Genomic DNA, 24,341 nt, shown 5'->3' on the forward strand with positions numbered 1-24,341 from the left:
GTCTGAGGTCTGGCAGGATAAAAGTCAGGAGATTTGGGACTCATCAGCATATAGGTGACAAGAAGTACAGAAAGGTCATCTAGAGAGCATTAAAAAATCACCTGGACATACCATTTCAAGCTGCTAAATGCTTCTTCAATCTCTTCTCAGAAGAATAAAAGCTTTGGAAGAAGACGAGAACCCAGAAAAAGATAAATGTCCAAAAGAGACAGTAATAAAAGGGTGTAACATGTATGTTACACATATGTTCAGGTATGAAAAAATCAAAAATTCAGGAGAGAAGCAAACAAAAGTGCTGTCCCTCAAGTCAGTGGAGTGGAGCTCCTCAAAGATAAAGTAGCCAAGAGTGGCAGATACTTATGAAACAAAGGTGTCCCCTCAATTCAATGATAATAGATTTCTTGGTGACCATTGCCAGAGTAATTTTAGTCAATTGGTTAGGGAAGACACCAGATTATGAGAGGTTAAGGAATTAACAAGTAGGTATCTTTCCTGCCTAGTTAGATGTCTGCCCCTTTACGTTCTGAAAATCCTTCCACAAATCTTGACAAACAGATATCTAGAACTTATTTGAATGACCCATGAATATATGGTATTGAAGCTTAAATGTCTAATGATTCTCAACAAGGAAATTTTGAGGCTTAAAAGACCTTTTTATTAGTTATCCAAGCAAGGTGGGCAGAAGAGGATTTACTTAGATGTTAACTGGGAATCCTTGGAGATTGGCAATTTAACAAACCAAAAAGGAGCAACAGAAAAGGCAGAATATATACATAAAGAGACCATGTAACATTCTAAATATTTAATTTGAGGTATTTATAAGACACCCTAAGTAGGAGGTCAAAACTATGGAAGTAGAGGTCTGGAAGTTACTCTCCCATGATTCTAAAAAGAGAAATTTGGAGATAGAAGATGGCTGCTCCCTTATTTACTTATCAGAGAATATAAATAAACAAGGTGCACCTTCTCACCTCAGTCTCAAAGGTTTGAAACTTACTCTAAACATGAAAAAAATTCATTTTATGATTTATTTTATTTTTTTCTACAAGTATGTGTTAAGCTATATTACAAAGATGAAAGAAGAACAACATGAATCCATCAATAAATTTGAAATAGCTTTTATTGATGAAGTGGAAAAGCAAAATGAACTCCAAATTAAAATACAACACCTGCAACAGGATTATGACATACCATCCAAAGAATTAAGGCACTCCAAATTGAACCAGAGTTTGGATCTACATATTGAGGTATAATTTATTTTAAATAGATTTAATTAGCCTTGTTTTCATGTAGAAAAGTACTTTTGCATGTGCTTAAAACTATTTATTTTTATTTACCAGAAATTAAAAATAGGTTGAAGAATAATAACTAGCCAAACATAAAGATTGCCAAATAATGGACTAGCCTCTTTTCAGACCTCCATAGGCACAGAAAAATAGATATAACTTTAGTAAATGGGAATCCGTGGAATTCTAGAATAAGTTTACAAATACCTTCTAAAACTTCTTACATCTGTTACTGGGGAATCAGAAATCCTTTTATTGCCACAACTCCACGTGTAGTATCTTGCCCTCCCCAGCAATAAGAGGCTGGCATCCCAACACATATGTGAGGCCTGCTGTATGCACTAAAGAGCATTTTATATGATAATTTGTTCCAGATTGATCATTCTGACAGATTTTAATTCTTAACAGGTAGAATTGTAGTTATGCCACTACCATATCACATATACTACCAAAATTTTATTATGCAAATGACTAGAATAAAGTTTTTGGTTAGAATTATATTTCTTAGATTACTTTTGTTGTTGTTGTTCCTTTCTTTCTTTTTCTTTTGGTACCTGGGATGGAGCCCAGAGGCACTTAACCACTCAGCCACATTCCCGGCTCTCTTTATTTTTTTTATTTTGAGATAGGATCTCACTAAATTGCTGAGGATCTAGCTAAGTTGCTGAAGCTGGCATTGAGCCTCCCAAGTTGCTGGGACTACAGGTGTGCACCACAACACCCAGCCTTAGATTACTTTAAAATATTAAGAAGAATCCATGTTTTCCCCTTTTTATAATATTCTTATATTACATATGATATTTGGATAAAATTTTCCTAATGTTCAGGTGCTAAAGTGCATATTTCTCACACAGGAAATTCTCAAAGATTTCTCAGAAAATGACTTCCCCAGCATAAAGACTGAATTACAAGTATTTGGTAACAGGAAAAAAATGACTCAGGTTTTGGAAGAGTGGTTAAATACTCCTTTTAATATAGAAGAACTTAAAAATAGCATCCAGAAAGAAAATGATAGCATTTGTCAAGTGAATTACTTCTACCATAATAAAATAACTGTAAGTATTAATTTTTATTATGCTACCTCATTCTGTTTGCTTTTTCTAATTCATTTCTCAGAGGGCTTAGAGTAAATTAATTTTAAGTATGTTTTCTTTAATTTATTTGCATACATTATGAAAAAAGTTGATTTTGTAAAATGTGTTCTTCCTCTAACATAGTATGCTTCTTAAGATAATTAAATGTCAATTTATACTTATAAAGGTAACCCAATCTTGTGTATAATGTTCAGTTTTCACTCATGAAATTTGGACTCCAAAGCTTTTCTACTCTTCTCTCCCCTTCTCTTTCTCACTTTCAGTAGGAATTGAACCTTTCTCCAAGTAGCTTCAGCCAAGGTTAGGCCTGAGTCAGTTTCAGGGCTGCAGGCAGCTGTTGTGGTAAAGCCATAGACTAGTTGGCTGGCTGCTTCAGCAGGGCCTCGGGACTTCATGAACTTTACTCCTGTTGGTCTCAGAATTATACATGCTGATCCTGAACTTTGAGGATCAAAAATGTGTCTATTTTTTGTATTAATAAACTTTATTTTTTTAGGCTGGTTTTAATTTTATAACAAAATTAAGCAGAAATTACTGGGAGTTTTTAATGTTAAAGAGTTAGCTTGTCAGTTATTTCTTTCAGAGATCATGACTTTGAAGTTGTTTCTAAAAGGTTATCACCAAGCTCAAGGTTATCAAGGTTTTTCCCGTGTTATCTTCTGGGATTTTAAAGTTTCATACTTTATATTTAATTCTGTGTTCCATTGTGAGTTACTTTTTATAAAGCTTGTAAGGTCTGTGTCTAGATTCACTTTCTTGCTTGTGGAAGTCCCTTTGCTCCAGCACCATTTATTGAAAAGACCATATTTGCTCTATTTATGGCTTTTGCTCTTTTGTCAAAAATGAGTTGACTATAGGTCTATTTCTGTGACCTAACCACATTGATAGATCTAGTCAGAGTTTTGATTTTTCAGTTCTGCTTTCTGTTTGTTATGATGGACTGGTAACTTCTGAATTCTTGACGTGCTGGACCAGAATCTGCAAAATCAAGATTTTTATCCTTGTTCCCTTCATGATCAGTCCCAATGTACTGATTCATAAGAACCAACAACAGGTTGTTAATTTGTTTTACTTTTCAGTGATTATTGTATTCATAGTGCTCATTGGTATAATCTCTTCCTTACATAATTGGTAAGATATATAGTATCAAAAGACTTCTTGTATGTGTGAAATTAGAGCAAAAAGAATAGATTAATATGGTAGCTTCCAAGATTGGTTTTGTGTTTCATATGTTTGAATAGTTCTTTTTTGATACTTTAATTTCATCTGGAGACTATATTTAAATCACATTGAAAGAAGGGATGAAAAAATGTTTTCCACGGGTAGTTCCTCCCATTTGTAGAATAACCAGAGCGAACAAAACAGTAATAGGCTATTTCAAACAAACTTGATCACAATCAATGGAGAAAGGCACAAAACAAAATAATCTCACTATAATTCAAAGCTTTTCTTATAATATTGAGGTATCAGCTGTAAGTAGCTTAGAAAGTAGGGGTTGCTGCTGTGTCAGCATGAATATGGCTTCTTCTAGCACCCTGAGGGTAGGAGTCAATAACTTTGTACGATGCAAAGTCAGTAAACCAGAGCCAAAAAGAGTCCAGGATATCAGAAAGAATACAACTAACTTAAGATCCCGTCCTGGCAGAATGACCATAAAACCACAAAGAAGTTATAGAGGAGACCAATAAGACATTCTTGATAAGAGCAAAAAGTATATCCCATAGGAATTAGGAAGTGTTTATTATATGATTAATTTTAGAATTAGCTTCATTGTAAAAAAAGAATATTGATGACATGTTATTCTCTGCACAGAAATGAAAGATATCCATATTAATTACCAACGGCCAGTTGGTAATTATTTTTAAATACTGAAGTTTAAAATGCAGCAGGAAAATAGATAACTGTTAAGTTTTTTAGGAGTGTTCTGCTGTTAGATGGCACTTAATAGCTCATCATCAACCATAGCATATATAATGATTTTAATCTGCATAATTGGTAAGATATATAGTATCAAAAGACTTCTTGTATGTGTGAAATTAGAGCAAAAAAGACTAGATTAATATTGTAGCTTCTTTTCATGTGCTAGTACAGATCCAATAAAGCTGGGATTATCTTACTCTCATAATCAACATCCAATATTTATAATTTCAAAAAATTTGTGCAAATCACAAAGAATGTTCATTCTTTAAAAGCATTATTCTAGGGTGTTAGGCGTTCTAAATAATGAATTTCAGCATATGCATTGTACTAGAATTCTAGTGCTTGAATATATAAATCATTTTAGAGCTGTAATGTTTTATTGTTCAATAGGGTATAATAAATGAATCAACAGAGTTCGAGGAAAGAAGTGTAACCCGATCAAAAGAATGGGAACATGACCTGAAATCAATAAGAGAGAAAAATAAAAAACTGTTTGAAGACTACCAAACTTTGACAGTCTCCCTAACATCTGGTACCCAGGCTAATCCTATTGTACAAGACAATAAAAATCCTCATGTTACATCAAGAGCTGTACAACTAACAGAGGTATGCAATTTCTCTAAGATATTCTTTAATTTTTAGCTTCATCCTGGAGTCTAGAGCAAAATCATAGTATTGACTACATTTATTAAGGAATATGAACACAATATTTTGTGTGTGTGATGAGCTAGATATTTATATATAGTTCTGGATATCACTTAGCTAAATAATTTTAAGTCTAGAAATTATAAAGATTTACCCTTTGTATCATAAAACAGAGGTAAATCAAAGCTTAATTTGAATACTAAATTCATATACTATAATTTAAGTGATTACCATTTAAATTTTTATTACTATATATTATAAACTTCCTAAATCATCTGACTTTATACTAAACTATAATCTGTCTATATGCAAAACCAATATAAGCTTAGAGAAAAATAACAATTTAGCTTTTTTCTAATTATCATTTCTTTTAATATTGGTTAATATTTCAGTCACAATAAAAAGGGAAGAGGCTAAAATTATAACAATAATTATACATATCAACTTGTGTCTAAGAGTCAGTAGATTATTTGAATAATCTGTTACATTATTACTTAACCTTAGGAGTTGTTAAAACATTAGAAAACATGCTACCTTATTTTATTAACACACAAATGATTTAGTGGGGATTCCAAGAGTAAATTACAATTTATCATTTTTACCAGTATATATACTTGTAATGAAATGTGAGCCACTACTTTAATAATTAATCACCAGTGGATTCTAGAAGATCACTAGTTTGCAGTTTTTTGATTTGGTGATCTTAAGAGAATTGTCATCTGATAGACATAGAATAGAGCAAAGATGAAACCCATTTACCAAAGCAATAATTTAAAGAAGCAGTAAGAAATTCTTTCTTTGGTGACCCAAGAAAACACTCTAATAGATAAGAAAACATATGCTATTATAATTAGACTACTTTGACAATTATGCAGGAATATACAAGTATAGCGGTGGAACAGAACTGAGTTCAGAAGCCCACCCCATTAAGCCTTAAGAATTTTATACACACACACACACACACACACACACACACACAATTATGGTAATGTTCAACTCTACAGGGAAAAATTGTTTACTTATAATTTGAAACAACGAACTAGTCATCTGGAAAAGAAATAAGGCTCACTAAACAAAAAATAAATTCTAGGTGGACCATAAAGCAACAGACATTTCACAGACAGGAAAAAAAAAATGTGTGTACATGTGAATAATCTGATAAACATGAAAAAAGAATTCAGGTATTTAAGTTTATCCTAAGATAATTTATACTTGTGAAAAACTGGAAATAACCTCAATCTTCATTTGTGGTGACTGAATAAATAATTTATGATATTTCCATGAAATCGGATGCTATGTATCCATAAAAACAAAAATGGAAGACATTTATATATATTGATAATAGAAAGATCAAAAATATACTGGTTTAAAAACAGAACTTTATGTTTAGTATATAGTGTATGAGTAACTATTTTTATAAATTATATTCACATATGCTTAGATGCTTAGAGAAAATTCCTGGGAAAGTACACTTGAAAAGTTTAGCAATCATTGCCTCAGTATCAACTGGGATCTGAGGTGGAAACTACCTTTTCATCATGTACCTTTGAATTTTCCCCGTGTTTACCTTTTTCAATTTCAAAACTAATTAACAAAAGTAAAGGAAAAGATATTATGTACATTACTTAGAAAGTCAGTTAACAAATATATTTCTGATAGTGTTAATTTAACATGAGTGCTTCTTTAATGTGCTTAGCACTCAGCTAACCAGTAAATAACATCAACACTGTGTTGTTTTCACATTCATGGTTTAAGAATTTGTTGACAGATCATATGATTTAAATTTTTGTCATTTTTAAATCCAAAAATTAGTTACTTCCAAATGAAAGCAATACATATCTATAGATTGAGTGATATTTGGCCTCTCTTCTATCCTTTATGAATGCAGTTCATGAAAAAGTATCAATACATAAATATAATCTTTTGTCTCAAATTTACATTCTGCATCTCTGTCTTTAAAATAGACCTTATGAGTCAGGCACAGTGGCGAACACCTGTAATCCCAGCAGTTTAGGAGGCTAAGGCAGTAGGATTGCAAATTCAGAGCCAACCTCAGCAATTTAGCAAGGCCCTAAGCAACTCAGCAAGACCCTGTCTCAATAAAAAGGACTGGGGATGTGGCTCTGTGGTTAAGCACCCCTGGGTTCAATCCCTGGTACCAAAAAAAAAAAAAAAAAAAACCTAATGAATATATGCTTTCACTAACAGAGAATTCAGGAACTGGAAAATTCCTTGCGTGAAGCTAAAGAAAGTGCTGTACATAAGGAAAGCAAGATAATAAAGATGCAGAAAGAACTTGAAATGACCAATAACATTATAGCAAAACTTCAAGCCAAAATTAATGAATCAAATAAATGTCTTGAAAAAACAAAAGAAATGATGCAAGCACTTCAGGTAACTTAACCTCATTTTATTAGTAAATTCTATCATTTTACTTTAACTGTTAAATTTGACAAATAATTTGATACTCTGTTCTCCCAGTCTCACCACAACTTCCTATGACATATATATGTCTGAAGTTCATTATTCAATCTTTAAAAGAAGGAACAACTTAGAAATGAAATGCAAGAGTATCTTTTTATTGTTTTTCTTTTTAAATATACATGACAGAAGAGTGTATTTTGACATATTGTACATACATGGAGTATAATTTATTCTAATTAGGATCCTGTTCTTGTGGTTGCACATGGTGTGGAGTTACACTGGCCATTTATTCCTATATGAACATAGGAAATTTATGTCTAATTCATTCCACTGTCTTTCCTATTCCCATCTCCACTCCCTTCCCTTCATTCCCCTTTGTCTGATCCAACAAACTTCTATTCTTTCCTCCTCCGCTTATTGTGTTAGCATCTGCGTATCTTTTTTTTTTTTCTAAAGAGAGAGAGAGAGAGAAACTTTTAATATTTATATTTTAGTTTTCAGCGGACACAACATCTTTGTTTGTATGTGGTGCTGAGGATCGAACCCGGACGGCACGCATGCCAGGCGAGCGCGCTACCACTTGAGCCACATCCCCAGCCCAGCATCTGCATATCTGAGAGAATATTTGGCCTTTAGTTTTTTGGGATTGGCTTATTTCACTTAACATGACAGTCTCCAGTTCCATCCATTTACCAGCAAATGTCAGAATAATTTCATTCTTCCTTATGACTGAGTAATATTCCATTGTGTGTATATGCCACATTTTCTTTATCTATTCGTCTGTTGAAGGGCACCTAGGTTGGTACCACAGTTTAGTTATTGTGAATTGAGCTTCTGTAAACATTGATTTGACCACATCATTGTAATACACATTTTTAAATCCCTATACAATGGTTCCATTCCAAGTGTTTTTAGGAATAGGAGTGTATTTTCATGTAAAATATTGGTTATTTTTGTCATGCTAGAAAAGCAATTTTTTAAGATACGTCAACATTCTTTATACTTGAAAATGTGCATTTTTTATTTTTCAAAAATGGTGTGCTTCTTATCTAAATATATAACACCATAAAAAATGTATAAACACCAGTAGATTAAGTATGTTTTCATTTTTTTCTACTTGCTGTTCTTATTACTGAGACCCACCTGGTGTCCTGTGGGCTAAATCAGGCCAATTTTCTTTGGAAAGAATGGTGGTTTAAATGTTTTTGAACTTCAGTATCCTTGAAGTCACACCCCTATTCATCATTTCCTTATCACTCCCTTTTGTTTTGCTCCAACCACTTTTCATAATTCTTTTCCTCAAGTCTGAAACTGATAGCATAGAAGTGTGTTTCTGCTTCAGTGTCTCTTCAGCCCCACTAAAATTAAGAACAAGTCAAAAATGCCTTCTCTTTTCATGGTTAGCATTCTTCTAGAAAGTCTGATCCATTCATTGAGACATGAGCAGATAAACAAGAGAAAAAGTTTGAGAGTAAATTTTTAATATTACAAATTAAACAATCACATTTTATTCATTCAATAAGTATTTGCTGAGCACCAACTATGTGGCAACAGAGGAGTCCAGAATATAAGTCAAAGAACTTGCTTTCTGGTATGGGGATACAGAAAATTAATTGATTTTTAAAATGTAAATATATGATATAAAAATGGACTGATGTGGCTTAGTGGTTAAGCACCCATGGGTTCAATCCCTGGTACCACAAAATAAAAGGGAACAACTTGAATGTTTTCCAACAGAGAAAACGTTAGATTATAATATACTCTCATACTAGGATACATTAGGTAGGTGGAGGGAAACAGTGAGTTAGACTGTTGGCCTGAGAAGTAGGTAAAGCCCACCACTGCATGCAGAGAGCAGTCTGATGAGTAATAGGTAACAAGTAGGAAAAAGGTCTGTGAACTGTTTGTTGGTGTGGTGTACCCAAAGACAGAAGGCTATATGCTTTGCTCACAGTGGACAGGAGGGAGAAAAAAAAATTTAAATCCCTGGATTGTTTGTTACAATAAATACATTTTGCTTTTATAAATGGGAAAAAATATATATAAATATATGATAAAAAGTATAATAGAAAAAGAAATGAGTCAGACAAGGAGTATGTGGGTTCTGGGTAAAGGTGGGCATGTGCAAGCAAAGAGATGATTTTTATAGAGAGAGAGTTAAGAAAAGTCAACAATAAGATGATCTAAAGGAAGTGCTGGGGCAAACTTTGACTAGAGAAGAGTCTTCCAGGCAAGGAAATAGCAAATGCACAGACCCAGAAACAAATATTCTAGACAGGTTTGAGAAACAAGAAAGTCACTATATTCAGAGTAGAGTGAAGACAGGAGTGGGAAATAAGGCAAGAAGCTGCAGTGAAACAGATCATAAAGGGTCTTGAGGGCCATTGGAGAATTTTGTCAAAAACAGTGTTACGTTCTGACTTAATTTCTTTAAAGACTTCTCTTTGAAAAATAGACTTTAGGGAATGGTGATTTTAATTAATTAGGTACCACTACACTCTTTTTAGAACAGCCAAAATCCAAAACATTGACAAACACCAAATCCCGGCAAGGATGTAGAGCACAGGAGCTCTCACTCATTGTGGGAATGTGAAGTGATCTAGCCACTTTGAAATACAGTTTGGCAGTTTCTTAGTAAATTAAATGTTTTCTTACAGTATTGATATCAGTGTTGAGAATCAGGTTCTAGTCCTGTTCCCCCAGTGTTGAAGATTAAACATCTGAGAAACTCCAAGACAAGAGCAAAAAGCTTTATTTAAAGGATAGAACAGAGAAAGGGACAGGGGCTTCTCTGCAAAAGAGTGGACCCAAGTTGGTGCCTAAGGGAGTGGGGGTGTCCTTGTCCCTTTTATAGATTTTAGATTTCCTTTATTCTCATGCTCCCTCCTGCTCTCATCCTGCCTGTGGCCAATGACCAAAAACCAGGAGAGGAGCTGCCCAGAAAGGCAGGAAGAGAGTCACCCAGGGGCTACTAATTAACACCTCCTTGCAGGGAGGAACAATTCCCTAGAAGCAGGTAACCTTGGCAACAGGATGGAGGAGGGGAAGTATCCTGAAGATATTAACATTTTATTTCCTCTTGAATCAGCCCCCATCTTCCTGACCCAGTCTTTCATTACCTACGTTGACTGTCCTTTTGCCCCACAGCCTCAATATGATCAAGCAGTTGTCCTCCTTGATATTTACTCATTGCACAAAAAGCTATGCATGTGCATTTATAGCAGCTGTATCATCATTGCCCAAACTTAGAAACAGTCAAGACCTCTTTTAAGAGGTGAATGGATAAATACATCATAAGTATGTTGATACAAAGAAATATCATTTATCAGATAAAAGAAATGAGTTATGAAGCTATGCAGTCATGAAAAGACATGGGAGAAATGCATATTGCTAAGTGAAAGTATCCAATCTGAAAAGGCTACCTAGTATACAATTTCAAATATGTGACATGAGAGTTGGTGGGGAGGCATACCAGGATGAACAGGTAGAGCATAGGAAATCTAAGAAATTCTAAAGTAAATACAGACTTTAATTAATTAATAACATATTGGTATCGGTTCATTTGTTGTAACAAATGTACCATACTAATAATGCATGAATGTAATAATAGGAAAGAAGGTATGGGACACTGTATACATGGGAACTCTCGATGTTTTCCATTCAATTTTTCTGTATAAAATAGTCTATTCAATTTTTTTTTTTTAAGATTTACTAATGCACATGAGTATGTATATGTTCTCTGAATAGAAAGCAGATATATTTGTATCACTGATTGAGCTATCTTTCTGTATAAAAATATTCCCAATAATGTGTTGTTGATTGAATTTGAGTTCCACTTAATGTTTACATTTCTGCTCCAGCATCTTTTGTTTCCTTTTTCTGCTTCATCTTTGTCCGCCCATTTCATTATTTTCAATCTTTCTGTTTCATTTTGTACATAGATCACTTTTTTCATTGCAAAAAAGTACTTGTTTTAAGACATAAAATTCATATGTCTATATATATTAGCTTCAAATATACCTTACATCAAATGTTTAGTTACTATTCAACTAGAATTAATGCCTTTCTTGTTTTTCTTATACTTGAAGTGGTTTGCTATTTTAAAATATGTCTACTAGAGTAAAGGCAGCTAACTTTTCTTTAAAACCAGAGATATAGGACTACTCTAATCATTATTTTACTTTTCTTTTCTCTGTAACTATTAGGACCAAGTCGCTTTAGGAGCCAAACCCTATAAAGAAGAAATTGAAGATCTCAAAACAAAGCTGGTGAAAATAGACTTAGAGAAGATGAAAACTGCCAAGGAATTTGAGAAGGAGTATGTTACAGTTTTAGTTGAACATGGCTTTAATAGCTTTTCTTTCTAAACTACATAAATATCTTTGTATTAGTTAACTTTTTAAAAAGAAATTTATGAAAATGTTAGTGCTTTAAAAAAAATACAAACCCACAAATTTTTAAGTTCACTAAACTGTCATATAAAGTTTTTTATATTAATCACAGTTCTGATCAATTAACATACTTCTTTGAATGCTTCCTTCTCAATTGGGTATAAACAACTTAAAATGGTCTTTTCATGCTTGGAAGTGAACATTAAGAACTTATACATGTCTCTGTGTGAGTCTGTGTGTGTGCATATGTAAGAGTGTATTTTCTTTTCATTTATAGGTACCTAGGACCCCAGAGCATATTCTTTTTATTAACACACATACACACACACACACACACACACACACACACACACTCACACACTATTATACATAAGAGCATGCTTCTGTCTATAATAATGAAAAGAACACTAAACAGAGAGTCAGGGAAACTGAATTAGAAGTGCTCACTTATTAATGCATTACCTTAAACTCTTTAATCTGTCAGATCCTTGCATTCACAATCAATAAAAGGAGAGGGTTATTATAGGATGTCTTAAGAGGTCTCCTGGATCCTAGCACTCTTTATTCTTCCTAATCTTGAATAAAAATCTAATAATCTCTAATTCTACTCAAAATGTAGCACTCTGTAAGTCTTTGTGCTGCCTAGCTGCCTTCCACTATTAGGTCCTTAATTATTTTTTAAGAAAAAAGCTTTTATAGTTTTTGAGAAAGACAGAAAGTCTTAAAATTTATTATTGCCTATTAATATCTAAACCAACAATTCATAAAATGTCTTTCTAATGGGAAACAATGATCAGAATTTGACCTTTTGACTCTTTCACCTTAGACCAGACCTGCAATCAGGCTTTGCTTTCCTGACAGTGTAGAAATGAAACTGCTTTTCTCTTTCTTGCTCTGGTAATTGTACCTTCAAGACCATTCTGTGGCTCCATGGTAGCAGCCCAACTGTTTATTTTATAGCATCTCCAAATATAATTTGGCTTAATAGCCAATTAATAGCTATCGAGCTTTCAGAAATTTTAAAAGAACTGATTTCTCAATATTAAGAAAATTGGAGTGTTCCTATAACAATTCTATACTTGGAATTTGCTGGTATTATAGCCATAAAGGGCATCATGTAAAGAGAGATTATGCAGGATGATCTACCACTACTTATAGGTACTATGCTAATATAATGCATCATATTACAAAATTCTTGACAAAGATTCTGTTTATTCTTCCATAGAAAATTAGTTGCTATATTTTTATTATTGTTCTTGTTAGAATTCATTCTACAAAAGCCACTATAGACTATCAAAAAGAAGTGATAAGAGTATTAAGAGAAAATCTGAGAAGAAGTCAACAGGCCCAAGATGCTTCAAGTAAGTAGAAACTACCCATATTTTCAGATCTTTCCAATATTACTTCTCAACACACAGACTTTGAAAATGCCTATTATCCATCTGACATTCAATAACCCAAGTTAATCAATAATCTCTTTTTAAAATAAATATGTATCTTGTAGTATCTCTTTAGATTACTATAGTCAACTGTTTATCCATTGTAGATTCTTGAACTATATGAATTTTACTTTTGCAGTATTAGATCTTTACCTATATTGAAGATACCTTTGCTGTTATAAAAGAATAACTTTTATGGTCAAGGTAGAACCACCCTTCCCAATGAAAGCCAAATACATTCCTTAGTACGTTTTAAACTATCCGCAACTAATAAATGAGGATTGGTACACAGTAAAAATAAGTAAATATTAACCTCTTTGCTCTTAAAAGTAAAAAATATCAAGTTGATATTTACTTGAAAAACTTTTAAAAATATATCTCAGCTACATTTTAAGATTTAATGGGAACATTGGGGCTGGAGATGTGGCTCAAGCGGTAGCGCGCTCGCCTGGCATGCGTGCGGCCCGGGTTCGGTCCTCAGCACCACATACAAACAAAGATGTTGTGTCCGCCAATAACTAAAAAATAAATATTAAAAAATTCAAAAAAAAAAAGATTTAATGGTTAAATTTCTACATATGCACTTCTCAAACTATCTTTTTTTCACATTTTTGTCTCATGTTTTACTTGAGAAGAGAGAATTCTGGCTAGTACTTAGGCAGCTTTATGTAATAGAAAATGCACTGAGCTAAAAATCAGGGGAAGTTCTCTAGACTGACTGCCCTCACTAATGGCCACATGAAATCACAGGTCCAGCACCTGACCTTTCTCACCTTATATGCACTTGTTAAGAAGAGCAAACCAAAAGTTGTATGTGAAAGCACATTGAAAATTCTAAATGCCAAGCAAAATATAATATTTTATCATAAAATACAATAATAATAAATGTTATTATCCACTCAGTGTGTGTTGAAGTCATACCTAATGTAGATTAAACTTCCTGAGTGTCTATTGCAATATGCTCTCAGCAACTGTCTAGAAAACTTGACAGGATGAAAATAAAAGTGAAGATTCTTTGTTATAGAAAGGTCAGGATCATTCCTCCTGATGTGTAGGTGGCTTTCAGGTATAAACAGGTAGAATAATCCTTACCCTAAATGCTTAGACCCAGAAACTTTGGGGGTTTGGATTTTTTCAGATTTTGAAATATTTGCATAATATACATAATGATATAACAAGGGGATAGGGCCCAAGTCTAAACATAAATTGATTTATGTTTTCATACACATCTTTAGTACACAGCCTGAAGGTAACTTTTTATAATATTTTTAATGATTTTGTGCAGAAAGCAAAGGCTCTCCCAGCCACCCACGTGGATAATATGAATTTCCCACTTGCAGTATCTTATCAGTACTCAAACAGTTTTGGATATTGGAGCATTTCAGAAGTCATATTTTCAAATTAGGGCTGCTCAACATGAAGTGTACATGAATTCTGAAGAAAATGGACACTGAGAATTTCTTCTCCACATATTCCCTGCCCGTTTTTTTGTCAATGCCAGTGGCCTAACAGGTTATTCTACTAAATAAGCATCTCACAATTTTATGCAATTGAACACAGTTTTACATATATAGTGTGAAATACTGACTAACATGCTTTAATAACATTCTAAGGTATATTCAGTAACAGTTTACCTTGAGTACTTACAATGCCCTGAATGACTGAGGCGGTCCTCATACTTTCTCTGTATTAACAAGCCCTCCAGCTGAGCACTAATTTTGAGCAGCTCTAACTGGAGAGGGTAGCCATTGCTGCAGTTAGGATGAAAGATCTTAGCCATATTTGGTAGAGGTTGAGGTGAATTCTAAAGACATTTAGAACTGATGATCAGCCAGGTGTGGTTGGTGCTCACCTGTAATCCCAGCTCTTTGAGAAACTAAGACGGGGATCTCAAGTTCAAAGCAGCCTGAGCAACTTAGTAAAATACTATCTTAAAATAAATAAATTAAAAGGCCTAGGGCTATCTCTCAGTGATAGAGCCTTGCCTATAGCATGCACAAGGCCCTAGGTTCAATCCCCAGTGTTGCCCCCTCCCAAAAAAATTTTAATTTAATTTAAAAATAGAACTGGTGATCAAACAGGCTGGATAGGTAGGTGAGGTAAAAGGACAAGTCTACAATGACTTCCATGGTAATGGTGGAAATGTTTGGATTTTTATAGTTTTTCTTATTTTAAATCTTGGAGATAATCAAAATTATACTATATTAAAAAAAATACCACCTATTTATGTTTTTGCTTTCCACAGTGATATCAGAACATACTGATTCTCAGCCTTCAAATAAGCCCATAACCTGTGGTGGTGGCAGTGGCATCATACAAAGCACAAAAGCACTTATTTTGAAAAGTGAATACATAAGGCTAGAAAAGGAAATTTCTAAATTAAAGCAGCAAAATGAGCAACTAATAAAGCAAAAGAATGAGCTGCTGAGGTAAGATTTGATTGTGTGATACAGATAATGTGCTTATGGCTATTACATCGGTTGGGTGGGGGGATTGTATTTTGTATAGTTGACAGCCCTTCACACGTTATGAGAAAAGTAAATTTTAGAGTTTATATAGTAGTTGCCTTTAAAAAAAAGAATATACTACCACCAACCCAGATGTTTATATTCATCAACTAACCTGTTTTTAACTAAGTCAAGAAAGTAAACAAAGACTTTTGAGGGGACAGCAGAGATAAACCACAAGTCAATGAAGCTATACTCAACAGAGAACCCTTTAAGTCTGTTACCATAGCCTATTTACTTTTACTTTATAAACAAAGCTAACAAGTGTAAAAGGTCATTATGAAAGAGCAAATCTAGGTGTTGGAGAGAGAGTGTGGTGATAAAAAACTTAAACTCTAAGAATAGATCTAAAAAATGAACAGAGATTAGGTCAGATGAAACAAATGTAATTTTTTAAAATTATTTTATTCTAATTTGTTACATGACAGTAGAATGCATTGTAATTCGTATTGCACATATAAATCATAATTTTTCATATCTCTGGTTGTATATAAAGTATATTCACACCATTCATGTCTTCATACATGTTCTTAGGGTGATTATATCCATCTCATGACACCCTCATTTCTACCCCCATGCCCTCTCCTTTCCCCTCCGACCCCTTTGCCCTAACTAGAGTTCTTCTAATCTTCCCATGCTCCCCCTCCCAACCCTACTATTAATCAGCCTCCTTATATCAGAGAAAACATCTGACATTTGGTTTTGGGGGATTGGCTAACTTCACTTAGCATTATATTCTCCAACTACATTCATTTACCTGCAAATGCCATGACTATATTCTCTTTTATTGCTGAGTAATATTCCATTGTGTATATATACCACATTTTATTTATCCATTCATCTACTGAAAGGAATCTAGGTTGGTTCCACAGTTTAGCTATTGTGAATTGTGCTGCTATAAACATTTATGTGGCTGTGTCCCCGTAGTATGCTGTTTTTAAGTCCTTTGAGTATAGACCGAGGAGTAGGATAGCTGGGTCAAATGGTGGTTTCATTCACAGTTTTCCAAGGAATTTCCATACTGCTTTCCATAATGGCTGCACCTATTTGCAGTCCCACAAAATGTATGAGTGTGCTTTTTGTTGTTGTTGTTTGTATTCTTAATAGCTGCCATTCTGACTGGAGTGAGATGAAATCTTAAGAGTAGTTTTGATTTGCATTTCTCCAATTGTTAGAAATGATGAACATTTTTTCATATATTTGTTGATTGTATATCATCTTCTGAGAAGTGCCTGTTCAGGTCCTTGGCCCATTTATTGATTGTGTTATTTGGTTTTCTGGTGTTTAGTTTTTTGTGTTCTTTTTATACCCTGGAGATTACTGCTCTTTCTGATGTGTAAGGGGTAAAAATTTGTTCCCAAGATGTAGGCTCTCTATCTACCTCACTGATTGTTTCTTTTGCTGAGAAGAATTTTTTTAGTCTGAAATCATCCCATTTATTGATGCTTGATTTCAATTCTTCCACTATCGGAGTCTTATTAAGTCTTCCTTTAGTCGGGACCTAATCCCACATGATGAAGATTAGGGCCTATTTTTTCTTCTATTAGACGCAGGGTTTCTGGTTTAATTCCTAGGTCCTTGATCCACTTTGAATTGGGTTTTGTGCATGGTGAAAGGTAGGGGTTTGATTTCATTTTGTTGCATATGGATATCCAGTTTTCCCAGCATCATTTGTTGAAGAAGCTATCTTTTCTCTGATGCATGTTTTTGGCACATTTGTCTAATATAAGATAAATATAATTTTCTGGGTTAGTCTCTGGATCCTCTATTCTGTACCATTGGTCTACTAGTCTGTTTTGGTGCCAATACCCGCCGTTTTGGTTACTATCACTCAATAAGTATAGTTTAAGTTCTGGTATAGTGATGCCACCTGCTTCACTCTTCCTGCAAAGGATTGCTTTAGCTATTCTGGGTCTCTTTATTTTTCCAGATGAATTTCATGACTGCTTTTTCTATTTCTATGAGGAATGCCATTGTGATTTTGAGTGGAATTGCATTAAAACTGTATAGTGCTTTGGTAGTATAGTCATTTTGATAATATTAATTCTGCCTATCCAAGAGCAATGTAGATCTTTCCATCTTCTAAGGTCTTCTTTGATTTCTTTTTTTAGGGTTCTGTAGTTTTCACTGTATAGGTCTTTCACCTCTTTTGTTAAGTTGATTCCCAAGTATTTTATTTTATTTTACTTTATTTTATTTTATTTTAGGCTATTGTAAATGGGGTAGTTTTCCTCACTTCCCTTTCAGAAGATGTGTCACTGATATACAGAAATGACTTTGATTTATGGGTGTTGATTTTATATCCTGCTACTTTGCTGAATTCATTTACTAGTTCTAAAAGTATTCTTGTGGAACTTTTGGGGTCTTCTAGGTATTGATTCATATCATCAGCAAATAGTGCTAATTTGAGTTCTTCTTTTCCTATTTGTATCCCTTTAATTTCTTTCATCTGTGTAATTGCTCTGGCCAGTGTTTCAAGAAATATGTTTAATAGAAGGGTGGTGAAAGAGGGCATCCCTGTCTTGTTCTACTTTTTAGAAGGCCTTTTTTCTCCACTTAGAATGATGTTGACCTGGGTCTTAGCATAGATAGCCTTTATGATGTTGAGAAATGTCCTTGGTATCCCTCAGTTTTCTAGCGTTTTGAACATGAAGGGGTGGGTGCTGATTTAGTTGAATGCCTTTTCTGCATCTATTGAGATGGTCATATGATTCTTATCTTTAAGTCTATTTATGTGATGAATTGCATTTATTGATTTCAGTATGTTGAACCAAGCTTTCATCCCTGGGATAAATCTCATTTGATCATGGTGCACAATCTTTTTGATATGTTTTGTGTTTGATTTGCCAGAATTTTATTGAGAATTTTTACATTTTATTTATATTTTCAAAGAACCAGCTTTTTGTTTTGTCAAGTTTTTCAATTGTTTCTTTTGTTTCAATTTCATTGATTTTAGCTCTGATTTTAATTATTTCTTGCCTTCTACTGCTCTTGGTGTTGATTTGTCCATTTTTTGATTGGTGAGTTTAGGCCATTAACATTCAGAGTTATTATTGAGACATTATTTGTATTCCTAGCCACTTTTGCTTATTTTTGGTATTTAACTTCACTTGGTTTCTCCTTTGATTGGTTTTTCCTTTAGGGTACTACCTCCCTCTGATGATTTTCATTGTTTTTCGTTTCCTCTTCATGGAATATTTTACCAAGGATGTTCTGTAGGGTTGGTTTTCTAACTGTAAATTCTTTTAACTTTTGTTCATCATGGAAGGTTTTTATTTCATCATCAAATCTAAAGCTTAATTTTGCTAGATACAAGATTCTTGGTTGGCATCTATTATCTCAGAGCTTGAGATACATTGTTCCAGGATCTTGTAGCTTTCAGAGTCTGGGTTGAAAAATCTGCAGTTACCCTAATTGGTTTTCCCCTATATGTAATCTGATTCCTTTCTCTCATGGCTTTTAATATTCTCTCCTTATTCTGTAGTTGGGCATTTTCATTATAATGTGCCTTGGTATGGATCTGTTGTGATTTGGTGTCCTGTAAGCTTCTTGAATTTGGTTTTCCAATTCATTCTTCAGTTTTCTGATTTTATTTCATTGAATAGATTGTTCATTCCTTGGTTTGAAATTCTATGCTTTCCTCTATCCCAACCACTTTTAAATTTGGTCTTTTTATGATATCCCATATTTCTTGAATGTTCTGCTCATGGTTTCTTACCATTTTCACTGTGTGGTCTACATTCTTTCAAGATTATATACTTTGTCTTTATTGTCTGAAGTCCTGTCTTCCAAGTGGTCTACTCTGTTGGTGATGCTTTCTGTTGAACTTTTAATTTGGTTTATTGTTTCTTTCATTTCAAGGATTTGTGTTTTTTTTTGTTTGTTTGTTTGTTTTTTAGAACCTCTATCTCCCTGTTGAAGTAATCTTTTGCTTCCTGTATCTGTTTATATAGCTCTTTGTGGAAATGATCTTTTGCTGCCTGTATTTGCTCTCTTATACCATCCTTTAATTCACAGACCATTGTAACCATGTACATCCTAAACTCCTTCTCTGTCATTTCTTCTGCTGTGGCTGCTAATGATTCTAATAATGTGGTGTCTTGATTTGTTTGGGGCACTTTTCTCCCTTTTGCTTGTGTATCTTCCTTTTCGGCTCTGTGGGTCCAGGGTGTTATTGTTTTTACCCTATAAGCTTATGGTGTTCCTGTAGGGTTCCAATATATCTCCTTTGTGGGGAAGGACAATGTTAAGAGATCCCAATATAAACAATATACCACCTATAAACAATTCATTGCTATTAAGACCTATACAATTTGGTCACAATGTACAGAAATGTTGAATTTGATTATTATCTATAATGTAATCAATAGGTTTGTAAAAGGGTTTACAGTTTCTGGCGGTGTACAATGAACTGGGAATGAAGTGTAGGATGACATGCTGAGGAGGCAGGATGTGAGAATATAGAGTTAGTATACCTTAGGAAGTGTGGAAGAGAAATAATGAAGAGCGTTAGTAGCAGGAGAATAGATAGGAAGTAGTTTGGGGTAGACAAGTATGTGGGAAGACAGTAGAGCACATAAAACAAATACATATGTACTATGAAAAATAAAGGATATTAAAATAGTAAAAATTGGAAGAAAAAAAGGCATATTCGACACCAATATAATATACTATTCAGACGGTCCAGTCCTCAAAATCCTAGTTGATACAAAGTACTTGTTTTCACATATGTTGAGGATGTGAGGGTAGGAGGATAGAGGGGGAGAAGAAAAAGAGAAAAAAGTAAAAAATAATAATAATAATAATGAAAAAAATTTTTTTAAATCTCGAAGGAAGAAACTAGGATTGTTAATCGTTTGGGTTGGAGATGAGTCTCTTTCCTGCTTCCCATTCCCTTCAGTAGGTGGGTTTGTTGTTGGATGGTATCTCCACCCTCATGATGGTGAAGGTAACCAGGATGGGAATGCTGGTTCTGGGACAGGGCACCTGAATGTGAGGTGTGGCACCCGCCAGTCCCTGTAGGGAGACTGCATTTCAAGGGTCTCTTTATGGTTCCGCTCCTATGACTTGGGCACCTGGTCCTATCTCCCTATCTTGCCTGAAGGTTTCCCAGTTCCTGGTCTCTCTATTAGCCTCCACACTGTCTTACCTTCTCCTTCTAGGGACCTCTCCCACTGGAACTCTCTTGGGCGGTGCCCTGGTCGCACTGCACACCCATCCCGCTGAGAGCTGTTTTGTGTTTGGTAGTTACTGTTCTGGGTTACTGGCCACTGGGAAGAGGCGGGAGTTGGAAACTGGGTACCTGGTCAGTGGAAGTTCCGATCTGGGAGCTGCCCCCACCAAACACAGTGATGAAGGTATCCCAAGATGGAGGCAGGCCTAGTTGGGTGGAGGAAGCCTGGCAATAGTGTGTGATGTGTTCAGAGATGAGCTCTGTGGCGTGCAGCCTTGGGGCTTTTGGCTGTCTTCAGAGCCTGTGAGATGTCCCTGGGTGCAGGTAGATTACCGCATAGGGGAATATGGCAGTAGCTGCTGAGTCAGTCACAAGATGGAGGCGACTTGAGGAGTCTCACATTGGTAGATGGGGTCTACAGGGGAGTGGCGGCGGAGTTCCTGTGGGTGGGTAGTGACTGATTGTACTGTGTTGGTGTGGAGCAGCATCTGGGAGTTCTGTACCTGTGCTGATGCAGTGATCCTGCTAATACACTCGGGAGCTCTGGGTGGGCTAATGCTTCGGGGCTAGTATTTGGGTGGGGGGAGACAGGAGCCTGGAGTCCTGCTCCAACACTGAGCCCCAGAGCCCTGCACAGGCACAGCACTGGTGATTTCTGTGCAAGAGCAGCTGTTTAGGGGTCCCCTATCACTCTCAGAGAAGCAGTATTCCCACTAGGTGAGACCTGGGTCACAGAGCAACACAGAATGCTGCCTCCCTCTGACTCGCCATCTTGGATTCCCCCAAGAAATGTAATTTTTTAAATAAAGCTTCATCAAACAAGATTTGTCTATCCAGAAAGACTAATTTATCACATCAAAGACTAAATTATTACATCAAAATATCAATAGACAAACCAATCCAGATGATGTCAGTTAATTTGAAAACCTAGTATTATACTTGGAATTTTTAAACTCCATGATGACAAAGTTTTACTGAAATTATTCAATTTATATAGACCCATTTCACTTTTTGAACTGTGGAAATAGTCCAAACAAAAAAGCATTAGGTTGAAATTAAAATATTAATGTGGTAAAATGGTAAATTTTATGTTAAGTATATTTCACCAGTTTTTTGTTATCGATTTTTTTTATATGGATACGTTTTAAGAACTGAACAGTCTAGCAATCTTCCTTTTTATTTATTTATGTATTTTTCTTACCTACACTTAAGCAATAATGAGCATCTTTCCAATGAGGTCAAAACTTGGAAGGAAAGAACCCTTAAAAGAGAGGTTTGCAAAGAAGTAACTTGTGAGAATTCTCCAAAATCTCCCAAAGTGACTGGAACAGATTCTAAAAAGATACAAAATATACCATCTCACTACAAGGAACAGAATGTACAAAATCCTGTACCAAAGGAATCGCCAAAATCTTGGTTTTTTGATAACCGATCCAAGTCTTTACCAGCACCTCATCCAGTTCGTTATTTTGATAACTCAAGTCTCGGCCTTTGCCCAGGTAAGTAAATATAAAGGTTACTTGGAAGCCAGGGGATAACATTTGAAATTTGTCTTTAATATTTGGCCCCAAATGTCAAGTTTAGATAAGAAATTTGGTTAAGCAAGCTATAGTGCACAGACTTTGTTTGCTGACCCTCTGTAAGAAAGTCAGTTTTTCTCCAAAGCACAGTGACATGTAGTCACTCTTATACCAACCGAAGTCTTTATTCTGCCTCTACAGTTTTCTCCAAAGATAGACAAACAACAAATCAAGGACATAAAGAAACTACCCTATAAACGAAACTGCTACTAAAAAGGCTTTCAAGTCAATTCAGTGGGCCTATCATTTCATTGACATATTCATTTTACACAAGCCAGTTGATAGATTACGATATGTACTTATTCATTTAATGAGAAAAATCTCTTGAACCCCTACTCTGATGATACATTGATAAATAAACCAGACAATAATCAAAACAGGCAATAATCAAGTACAGATGTTTCTCTAATATATTACTACAGTATGTATACATAGTATGGGTAGTACAGTATTTCCCTACTATGTTAACCACAGCATCTTTTGACTTTGCAGTGGTGTGAAGGCATACCCATATAAGTATTATGATTTTCAGTTTTGGACAGTATTCCAAAAAATTACACAGGGTATTCAATATTCACCAGTAGGCTTTGTGTTAGATTGTTTTGTCTAGCTGTAGGCTAATGTCAGTGGTCTGAGCATATTTAAGGTAGGTTAGATAAGTAAGCTATGACATTCTATAGATGAAGGTATTAAATGCATTTTTTACTTCAGATATTTCTACTTAAAATGCGCTTATTAAGATGTAACTCAATCATAAATCAGGGGGAAATTATATATATATATATATATATATATATTTTTTTTAAGTAAAGTTTTAGAAATACAAAAGTCTATGAGACATACAATAGGTACTTTTGTTGTTGTTGTTGTTTAGGAATATTGAGGAAGTCTTCCTCCAGGAAGGGAACTGAGATATAAAAGACTAATGTGAATTAGCTTAACAAAGTGGGGGAGGGAAAGAAATTTCAGGCAGATTGAAACAGTGACAGCCTCAGTGTAGGAGAGACCACGACCAGGGGTAGAGAAATGTGGTGTCACCACTGAACAGTCTAGCAAATCATGTGGATAGAGTCAGGCCAAAGAGAGAAAGAGGTAAGTCAGATGTGCAGGATTTCCATAAATTACATAAAGGAATTTTTACTTACCCTGAGAGTAGGTGGAAGTAGTCTTTGAAAGATTTTAAGCAATTGAGGGCCATTGTTAAGTTAAATAAGGGTTACTTGAACACAGGCACTGCAGTACTGCTGCAGTCCATCTGGTAACTGAGATGGCTGCCAGGTGACTCGAGTGTGCTAGCACATGCATACAGCGTGGATACACCAGGGTGGGATGGAGTGGAACAATGAATTTCATCACCACTCAATGTGGCATGCTATTTAAAAGTTCTGCATTGTTTATTTTTAGAATTTTCTATTTAGTATTTTTGTACCATGATAGACCACAGATAACTGATATCTCTTTAACAGGATTAATTTTGGCTTTTATTTTCTTTGTCAGAGGAACAAACCATAGGAGCAGAATGTGTGGATCCTAAGCCAGGTCCTTGGTACACCTCAGGAAAAGATGCACCCGAGTGCAAAACTCAGTAGGCTCCCCTCTGTCACTTTTCTGGAGGCCTTGCATTCCATGTTTGGAAATGATGCTGTTACTATATGTGTCTATTCATGGCAGTGATGTCACAATCCAACTTAACTTCAATTTATTTTTCACTTTGCCACTAGAATTAGAAAATGAAGGAACAACAAATTAATTTATTCCAGTAATTTAGAATAATGACAGCTATACCTTCTTCTTGCATGTGGTAACACTTTTTTTAAAAGTTTAATTGTATTATTTATTTATATATATTGCAAAGAATAAAATTATTGAAGGAAATTTCCTC

General features: G+C 34.7%; 1 protein-coding gene across 1 annotated transcript in view; it reads left to right on the plus strand.

Annotated features, from left to right (window-relative positions):
• Cenpe (centromere protein E) overlaps positions 1-24,048 on the plus strand; it is an 83,880-nt gene extending 59,832 nt beyond the window's left edge. The window contains 9 exon segments of the mRNA XM_076864070.1: positions 1,050-1,247; positions 2,141-2,341; positions 4,691-4,906; positions 7,154-7,339; positions 11,575-11,687; positions 13,024-13,121; positions 15,445-15,628; positions 22,092-22,378; positions 23,957-24,048. Coding sequence (XP_076720185.1) covers positions 1,050-1,247; positions 2,141-2,341; positions 4,691-4,906; positions 7,154-7,339; positions 11,575-11,687; positions 13,024-13,121; positions 15,445-15,628; positions 22,092-22,378; positions 23,957-24,048 — 1,575 coding nt within the window.
• Positions 24,049-24,341: the final 293 nt, after the last annotated feature.

This window comes from Callospermophilus lateralis, chromosome 8 (assembly GCF_048772815.1).
Source record: "Callospermophilus lateralis isolate mCalLat2 chromosome 8, mCalLat2.hap1, whole genome shotgun sequence".
Taxonomy (NCBI): Eukaryota; Metazoa; Chordata; class Mammalia; order Rodentia; family Sciuridae; genus Callospermophilus; species Callospermophilus lateralis.